We start from the raw sequence: 9873 nt of genomic DNA on the forward strand, positions 1-9873 counted from the left end.
AAAAACACAGTTTTTAATAAATGTGTGGGTGCTAAGATGAATATTTAAAATAATTAAGACCATGTCTTAATGGCTTTTAATGGTGAATATAGCCAATGTCACAATGCATAATTTAATGTAAGACACATTATTGGAAGGGATGTCTCTACATTCTTTTCTCTGACGTCCCCAAACTACGACGCAACAGACTCAAGACTTTATCTCACAAGAACTTTATTACATGAACTCTTTTTACAACACACGGTTAAATGCACATCCATCCTTCTCCTCATAGTTTGGGGGGTCCAGCTACCCTCCATCCCTCCATCTTACCGACTTTAGTGAAGAAGGCCAGTGTGCCCAGACCCAGACACGCCGTTGTACCGGTCATAGCGCTGTGGGCTGGAGGGAGGGACACACACACACACACACAATATGGCTGCCGTTAGACTGTACGTACATGCACTAAAACCTTTGCAAGTAGAACGCCAAAAATGTACCAATACACCCGTTCAACAAGCATAAACATGATGTTCACATGTAGAAAACAGCACTGGTGCTGCTGACTATGTGGGAGCAATTAACAGTTTGCCTTCATGGTTCAGACTTTGAAACCTTTGTGTAATTATTCTATCACCTTCATAAGTAAAGTCACAACTCTTAACTTCAGCTACAACATCCTCAATGATGACTTCCAGAGGTTGGGAGGTAGCAGAGTTAAGCTGAGGTTATAGTCGCCGTAGTGATGCTATGCGTCGTGCACCTCGGAATTCTTGTAACTTGTCGCGTGTGATCACGTGACTGTCGCAAATGGTTCACTGATAAAAGCACTATTTAGATGTGTAAGGATTATTATACAAAGAAGACCGATTCACTTCTAAAAGCTCTAGAAACAGGAAGTCTTAAAAATCTACTTTCAAAAACATATTTTCCAGCCAAGTCAAATTGTTTCCAGGATATTAAACCTTTGTGTCTTTATTTTGCATTTAATACTTGACTTCTTTCTTTCCAGGGCTTGTATAAAGTAGTCCATGAATATGAGACATGAGTTTATAGTTAATTACAATCTCTTTTCTGCATTGTGGAGGTTGGTCTGTGTCTTTGTGCTTCTTCACAGTTCATGTTGTTGGTACGCCCTGTGGTGTTTCGGAGAATAAAGCAGCGCACAGAGCTTTAGCTGAATGGAAACCTGATACTTACTTCTGGCTCCGAGGAAGATCCCAGAGGCACAGCCCCCGATGAAGTAGTTCAGTGGGTCATCTGGGGCTTCACGGGCCTGAGCACTCAGACAAGTGGCCATGCTGAAAATTGCTCCCATGGAGGCTGGAACGACACAGACGGACCCATATCAGCCGTTTCATACCATACGTGTGGGCCAAAGAACAGCACATGGAGACCCCGTGTTTGGGTCACATGACTGCGAGTCTGTGCTTCAGCACTTTGGATTAGAAATGAAACAATAAGGGTTAAATGCATCCTTTCAGAATGTACTTTAAGATAACGCAGCAGCTCTGCATTGTTCTGAATGCTTTGGTCGCTGTTCTGATATAAAGCATTGTTCTTCAAACACTAACTACACAGTTAACAAAGACAAAGGTTGATGACAAACTTGATTTCCTTTTAAATGAAAATGCTGCTTAAAAGTGCTTTTAGTAGCGTTAACATCGATCACACTGGTTATGATAACATGCCATCACAGTGGCAGCAGTGAGTAACCTTCACATACAGTATGTATACTTCTGGATTAACGTACGACATAACAACCCTAGGCTGACTGTGTGAAGTGCCTCAAGCAGGCTATGAGATGAAGTTTTGCCTCAAATGCCACCACTGAAGTTAAATAGAAAATAAAATCATATTTCATAATATGAGGAGAACCCTTTCTATGGTGGTGGCAGGTGATCATCAGTGATGGTAGATGGTCTTTAAGTTAAACGATGCAATCAAGTGCACTAGAAGAAGACAAAGAGGTTAATGACTCCATGACTGGTCCAGCAGGAGAGCTCTTCACTGCATCATGTGTTTGGAAGCAGAATACAGTAATATTGTTTGGTCTTACATAATGATGCACGACAATATGAATATTTACCCATGGTAACCGTGGTGTTGGTAGCCCTCTGTAGCGCCGCCAATGCAGAATCAGGCTGGAAGGCCACGATGTGATAGGCTGAACCAACCAGGCCTGAAGATGTACACACAGAAACACACACACAACATGAACACAAACTGAAAATCAACGAAAAAGTCAGAATTCTACTTTAAGCTGACAATGGGCTCGGAGTCAAACTAGACTTTGTCCGTAGCGAGTATAGATGTGTAGTAACATCTACATATTACGAGTTTACAGTCTGGATAAAAGTCCATCCACAACAATGAGCAACATGTGGTGTGTGTGTTGTCCAATCACGTCGAAAGGACAAAGTGCTGACAGTAACAATTCTACAAACTCAGCTTGAGAGATGTTAACATGTTGTGAACTTTGACACCCTCACACATCTGAGCAATTGTAGCATATTGTGGGCGAGATTGTTGTATCGTCTCTTTTGGAAAGTACACTTCACATGGAAGTCTTCACCCTCATAACAAACACCGTGCGAACACAGAGCGTAAATGGGTCCATTATTGCCCCTCGTGGTGGTTTTAGGCAAATGAAGGCTTATAAAATTTTGGTGCTTTCTTTCTATTGGTGGTTACAAACTTCAAACACAGCCAGCACAGTGACATCTAGTGGTTTGTAAGACTTACAGTGGCCCCTCAGGACGACAACGCCTCTCTGTTTTCAGTGGTCTTGGTCTCACTGCCAGGTCTCAACAACAAGGGTTGTCTGCTCGGGGCAAGTGCAATGCCACGTTGGGCTAGTTAATTTAGCAACTAGCAAGTGGTAAAAAATACTAGTAACAGGATTTTAGTTGCATGACATTGGAGGATGAGAGTTCAGATTCATGTCCATAAATAAAGATTTAACATCAAAATTAACTCTAGTGTTTGTTGTTATTTTATAACTTCTAGGAGCAAGTACAAATGACTTTGGGCAAGTAGATTTCTGAAAGTGGAAAAAAAACATGAACAATGTGTGCACTAAAAGTTCCTGACTGCATATTATTATGAAATTTGTACAACTTTTGAAGTGCTGCATTAAATGTGGATGTTCTTGTGCATCATGTAACAGTAAAATAATGAGTACATGCACTGTCCGTAAAGAGGAGATTTCCTCTTAATCAGAAGTGTTTCCAAACACTATTCTACTTTCCGGATTAGGAGAGACGACAGTGAACGCCTCACCTTCATTAAACAGGGTCCATACGTGCTTACTGAGCGGTTCTTTGGAGCGTCTATCAATCACCCCGATTAGTCAGTTACGTCTAATAGTTACCGTAACGTTACCTCAGATGTCAAACTATCTAACAAACCAGTAACACATACAAGTTATTCTACACGATAACAGGCTTAATGTGCGCGGTCAGCTCACCCGACAGAAACTCATCAGAATACATACGTTGACCTCCGCAGTGAACTCCACGCAAATACATTTATCATAGAGCTGAATAATAACCTGAACGCAGCTCGCTTCATAGCAGTCCTGTTAGCATTAGCATTAGCTAGAACATTCACGCTAGGTAACGCAGTTATCTTTGCCGGCTCATCGCGACACCCTCATCTCCGGCAGACGTTTCCCGCGCTCGTTGTATCAATGCTGATATTTACCCAAAGCGGTGGCTAGTTTGGTTGTGATCCATGTTTTTTCAACACAGCCTGTGCCCTCTGGTAGGTCCCAGTACCCCATTTTGGATTTAGCAAGGACGCAATTGAAGGAGTCAAATTCTCGCGAGAGATGTATTCATCGTAAATTTTCGGCCGCTGACAACAGTCTACGGTGCACCACCGCCACCTACTGGAGTGGAGGGTGAAGCCGGGCACTGGCGCTGAAACAGAAGGGAAATCAAACCCCTGCTCAACCGTTAAGTACTGAATTAAATGACTGTCTGTAACAAGGACGCCATATTTATATAACCTTTTCATTAATCAATACGTTTCTTCTCTTATATGGAGCAAAAAACACCATTTTAACTGACTTTGGTTTGTGCACATAATCCTGCTGTGGAGTGTTTGTGAAGTGTGCAGTTGAGTGCTTTTGGTTCTAACCACAAACAGATGACGATGATGCCCCACTTCTGCTACCAACATACCTTTAGTATTGTAATGGTGTGTCCTGTTTTACTATTATCACAGCAGTGGGCTACTATCTACACAGGAGCCTTAAAAGTGGAGTCAGCAATTCTAATCAGATTTTTCAATGAATTTTTGGCAAATTCAGCAAATACCTCCTTAAACTGTGCACTGACCAAAACAAAGCTGGTGCAACAACTTTGTGCACTTTTTCAAAATTGACCACACAGATACCCATCTTTAAACCACTTTATTAACTCAACATTGTTTCTTATTCCATTGTTAGCAGGTTATTGACGCTTCAAGGACAGTAACAGAGTCATAGCACTCAGCAGAGCTGCGCCTGCTACACATGGTGTGTATAGTCAGTCACCCTGCCATACAAATGTCCTTGGTCTGTCTCAGTCACTGCGATTTAACCTTTTGGAGGAACCACTTTTTTGGCACGAAAACAACCCGATTAAAACATCCCGTAGATGCACAAATGGAAGTGAAATTTAGATCTTTACTGACGCTGCAGCAGTGAGCCTCTACTTTCACGTAGAAGTCATTTCTTCTTCCAGAAGTGGCTGTATTTGTCGACTTTGAAGTCATCTTCATACTGGACTGCTGTCTGTTTTTTCGTCTTCTTCACTTCTCTCTTTTTCTGTCTGGCTCGACGCTCCTCTTCAGACAGCGTGGACAGATTGACCGGCATCTTTCCAAACAAACAAAGAAACATGAATAAACTTACAAAACATGAAATATGAATGAACATACTCAGGAACCCTAAAGCTATGGGACCAGTGCACCTTCTTCTCTTGAGCAAGGAGGCTAGGATGTGGGTCTGTTAGTTGTCAGTGTTAACAGAGTAGGGCTAGGGTTGTGAAAATATGTATTGTAATGGGAAAATATGTCATAGTCTCATGTGAAGGTTTAAAGAATGTAAGTCCTAAAAGAGCAGACACCAAACTGTAGTTTCAGTAGATGACTTTAATTAGTTTAGTATCCAGGTGTCTTGTTATCTGTTATCATTATGCACTGTTTCTTTCTTCTTCGTAAGACAGAGACACAGAGAGGCCTTGATTAACAGAGATCCTCTGTTTGAAATACTTTTGACTTCCTTTGTGACGCGTTATCTGAAGTTGTAAAGGCGTAAACCTTTGCATGCAGATATGATGTGTGAGGGTAAAGAATGTCTATCCTGTCTCTGCAATGGTCATTTTAACAATGTCACAGTGGCTTCAAAGGAAGCATCTGTTGTGAGTTTAAACTGATTAGGGTAAGGCAAACTGTGAACAAAAGGGATTTGTAAACAGGAGATAAAAGCATCTTCCTGACTGTCTTAAATGAAGTATACTAAGGCTCGAAGGATGACCTGCCTTTTATTGTGTTCTTTGTGTATTCTTGTTAGCTAAGCAGATAACAGGAAGCTGTCTGAGTATAAATGTCCATGCATTGTGACTGTTATGCAGAGCACTCATACAGATCACTGCAATGTGTCTGTGAGACTGTTCTCTTTGCTTGCAAGCAAATAAATTGACTTTACAAACCTTGATCGTTCATCAAAACTCTGTTTTACTTTATATTGATAGAAAACCTCAACTTTCTTCTCCCGACTAGTCATAAGAAATATTCCACAACAGTATATGCATATCATGAATCTCAAAAAGTGAAAACCGCTTCATAATGTCCTATGTGGGTCTGAGAAAATAACCCCGATGACATCACTATGACCTCAGCTTTGGCTTGAAAACTATAACTGAACTCAACCCATTCAAGAGACTAACAGATGTGATATTTTGGCATCTGTGGTTTTAATTTGGACTATTGTTTTATGAAATGCCTCTCTGGAAGTCAAGCCAAGATTTAATGTTTAGTGTTAGTGTATTTAGTGTTTGATGACGTGCTACTTTTGTTCTAGTGGCATGCGTCTCTGTTTGTGGTTATGCTGATGTTTTTCTGGCTCATGGTGCTTACAAACAGTACACCAGTTCCACTGTCCTCTACCGCTCTCACAGGCACTGATTCTTATTGACGTATATGCCACGTGACAGGACTATCCACCGTCTACCCGGTATGCCCACGTCTAGCATCGTCAAAACTTGCACCCAACCGTACCGTATTCTAGACCAGTAACAATTCGCACACAGCATAAGCAGATCAGAAACAGTGGTTGTGTCGATACGAATTCGTCTATGACTGTGAGAAGTGGTGTACGAGGGCTCAACAATGGCGATTTCCCTCTTTATTAGGTTTATTTAAATTTAGATTAAACATGACAATTTGTATTGTTATTTGATTACTGCTCATAAATAATGAAACAGTGGCAAGTACAAACAGAGATTTCTAACATGAAAGACAGTCATATTGAACCCTTTATATGCATAGTGGAACATACCGTTTTCTATCACCATGAGCCATTTAAACGACACCGACATACCACCGACATGTGGAGGATGCCTTAACATTGTGAGAACATGTTTCTATACAACTGTCTGGTCAGTGGAATGAGGCCCGTGTTGTTTAGAAAGTGTACAGCAAACAGAGCGGAGAGTACTGACCATGAGGATGCGTCTGGGTTCTCTGTACCGGATGTTGACGGTGGATCCGTCCGCTCGGACCAGCATCACCGGGTACAGTCTCTCGTACTTCTGGCGGCCGCAGCGCACCACGGACGTCCTGTTGGAGCTGAGCTGGGGAGTCTGCGTGTGGAGCCCCGCACCCTGTGGACGGGCGAACACAGGGCAGACACACCTGCCCGTAACGTTACACACACACGATATAAGGTTAGGTTAGGTTGCCTGCACGGTGGTGTAGTGGCTAGCACTATCACCTCACAGCAAGAGGGACCCGGGTTCGACCCCCGATCCCGGGTGGTCCTTCTGTGTGGAGTTTGCATGTTCTCCCCGTTGCAGCGTGGGTTCCCTCCGGGTTCTCCGGCTTCCTCCCACAGTCCAAAGACATGCAGCTTAGGCTATTTGGAGACTCGAAATTGCCCGTAGGTGTGAATGTGAGCGTGAATGTTTGTCTGTCTCTACATGTGCCCTGTGATGAACTGGCGACCTGTCCAGGGTGTACCCTGCCTTCGCCCAATGTCAGCTGGGATCGGCTCCAGCGCCCCGCGACCCTGAACAGGATAAGCGGTTTGGATAATGAATGAATAACTTACCACTGTTAACAAGCCGAAGGAATAAACGGCCGTTTACCGTCACGTGACACGTTTGCTACCTTGTTATCTGACTGTGTGGCTGAATATGATGTGACCCTCCTCCATTCATTCCTTCAATGTTTGACAGTAAACTAACAAGAGCTCTACTAACTAACTCTACTTTAACAAACATACATTTTCAAGAAGTATTCTGCGAGTCTTACCGTGATAAAATGTTCTGTGGTGTACACAGCCTCAATAAAAACATGTTTGCGACCAAATAACTGTGACAGGAAGCACTTAGCGCGAAGGGCAAACTTCTTCTTCGTTTGGTTTAATGGTGGGCTGCAACCAGTGAGGAACATACCGCCACCTGCTGGACCGGAGCATGCAGTTCCCCCTCGAAAACATTAACAGTATGTACATTAACAAGGGTACATATTCAAAGTGGAAAAAAAACAACTTATCAATGTTAAAACTATATATATATTAAGAAAAAGTGATACAATATCCATAATAAATAGCCCAAATCGGAGTATGTAGTATGAGATATTGTCCCTGAATTACTTTTCATCATTAGGTAAATAAAGTAGCCCCATAATTGGATACAAGTATTTTTCTTTCAGCATCCTCTAACTTTACATTCAGAGCATTCACCGCATATACTGTTCCCTAATGAAGCATCGCGTTAGTTCATGCAGGACATGGAGGTCATAGGCCTCCAGCTGTAACCAGCTGACAGCCAGCTGATTGAATCATGCTTCTAATGGCCACACACCAATCACAGCCCACTCTCACCTCAAGGAGGTTCATTTAAATAGGACTCCCTCCTCACTGATCCTTTCTACACCTATGCTGTTACAGACCGTACTGCTGGCAAAGCTTTGCCTCCTCCACCCCAGCCTCCACCCTTTTTAGTTCAGAGTTCATCTTGCATAGCAAATGGTTGAAATGCATTCAAAGTTTACTTCAGGCTCATTCCTGTATACCCGGGGGGGTTATGCATGGTGCTCCCTGTTTTGGTTTAGTAGCTGCTTGGCTAAATCCAGGGAGCATGTTAAGAGCGGAGCCGTCAGCACCAAGTTTAACTGTATTTCCATTTGTTGCAATAAATGGTTAAAAATCTATGACAAGTGTTCCTGACTGAACCATGTTTTATATAATCCTGTGTGGTCGAACACACTCAGTACTGTGCATCTCGTATATGCGGAGCACTGAAGCGGCTCTTGCTTTGCTTACGAATCAGCTTTATTGACCAAGTATGCGTTTGAGGTTATTGTTAATGTGCACTAACAACAAGATGGCGCCGATGGTAGCCTCGGTAATGCGCTCTCTGGTACTTTTGTTTTGCACCATTACTCTGCGCCAATACCTCAATTCCATTGTCATTGTTGTTGTTCTTTATGTTCATATATATACTTTTGGATATAGATTCATATTGTACACAGTAGTTAGATGTTTATGCTTACCTCTGTTCTACTTTGTTGTCCTTGTTTTATATTTTTATTTTGTTTTTTTTATTTGTATATTCTGTGTATGTAAGTTGAGAGCAACGTGAAAACCGGAGTCAAATTCCATGTAAAGCTGATTCTGATTCTGATTGTTAACGATTTACTGGCAGATACAAACGACATACACCTAGAAACAAGGACACTGTTAGTCAAATATATCACCATCTGGCCTAACATCGTGAACAACGTGCATATTATTTATTTGCTAAATGATATGTTGTGATAAATCAAATTGAGGTAAATTGGCTCAGAGAAAAATGGGACTTTGGATGCTTATTTATTGAAGGATTAAGTATTAGTAGACAGCTCGATGAGAGATTGACACACTTTGAACTAGAAAAGTGCACTCAGTAGAGTGCAGATCTCTAATAGGTGTGTCTCCCTCTCCCCTCCCAAACAAAGAAGAGTTGATTCTCACTCAATTGTCCCTCCAGGCTCCCTTACAGTCAAGATGGCAGTCAAGAAACGAAAGTTACGAATGTAACTACCGTTCTATGAATCCCGGATGACCGCCAGAGGCAGTGCTTCACACTGGATATCTTCTGTCTCGCGCATGCGCAGGTCGAGTATTTATATCAACAAAGTCACCTGTGACCTCGGATGACCCCCGTCGTCTATAAGTTCCGGTATCATCCTGAGATCAGTTCTACGGAATCTTCTCTTGAATTCACGGGATTCCGAGTGACCAAGAACTCTGGCGGTCATCCAGGATTCATAGAACCGTAGTTACATTCGTAACTTTCGTTCTATTTCATCCTTACTGACCGCCAGAGGCAGTGCTTAACACTGGATGACTTATATCAACAGAGTCACGAGGAATCACAAGTACCCACCTCGTATAGCTCAGGCAGAGGAAGCTGGCCAAAGAACCCTCCCCAGTGGGTGAGGGGTGGCAATGTTAACTCTGTAGTGTCTGGTGAATGTGCTCGGTGATGCCCATGAGGCCGCAGCACATATATCCTCCACAGGCACACCTCTCAGGGCTGCCCATGACGTGGAGACACTCCTGGTAGAGTGGCCCTTCACTCCGGATGGTAGAGTATGGTCGCTCGCCTTGTATGCATAGGCAGAGAACAGGCAGGGGAC

The 9873-nt window shown here is 42.7% G+C and overlaps 2 protein-coding genes across 2 annotated transcripts; both read right to left on the reverse strand.

Moving 5' to 3' along the window:
* Positions 1 to 196: 196 nt before the first annotated feature.
* ndufa11 (NADH:ubiquinone oxidoreductase subunit A11) lies at positions 197 to 3780 on the reverse strand. The gene is made up of 4 exons (XM_076079266.1): positions 3685 to 3780; positions 2069 to 2161; positions 1180 to 1302; positions 197 to 381 (listed from the first exon to the last, which is right to left on the reverse strand). Exons 1-4 carry the CDS (start codon positions 3761 to 3763, stop codon positions 269 to 271), a joined length of 408 nt encoding a protein of 135 aa, XP_075935381.1. The 5' UTR covers positions 3764 to 3780; the 3' UTR covers positions 197 to 268.
* Positions 3781 to 4385: 605 nt separating this feature from the next.
* On the reverse strand, positions 4386 to 7593 carry mrpl55 (mitochondrial ribosomal protein L55). The gene is made up of 3 exons (XM_076079267.1): positions 7501 to 7593; positions 6690 to 6882; positions 4386 to 4843 (listed from the first exon to the last, which is right to left on the reverse strand). The coding sequence occupies exons 1-3, from the start codon at positions 7542 to 7544 to the stop codon at positions 4694 to 4696; spliced, it is 387 nt and encodes a 128-aa protein (XP_075935382.1). The 5' UTR covers positions 7545 to 7593; the 3' UTR covers positions 4386 to 4693.
* Positions 7594 to 9873: the final 2280 nt, after the last annotated feature.

Source organism: Anarhichas minor, unplaced genomic scaffold (assembly GCF_050575085.1).
Source record: "Anarhichas minor isolate MPS153535 unplaced genomic scaffold, ASM5057508v1 ptg000071l, whole genome shotgun sequence".
Taxonomy (NCBI): Eukaryota; Metazoa; Chordata; class Actinopteri; order Perciformes; family Anarhichadidae; genus Anarhichas; species Anarhichas minor.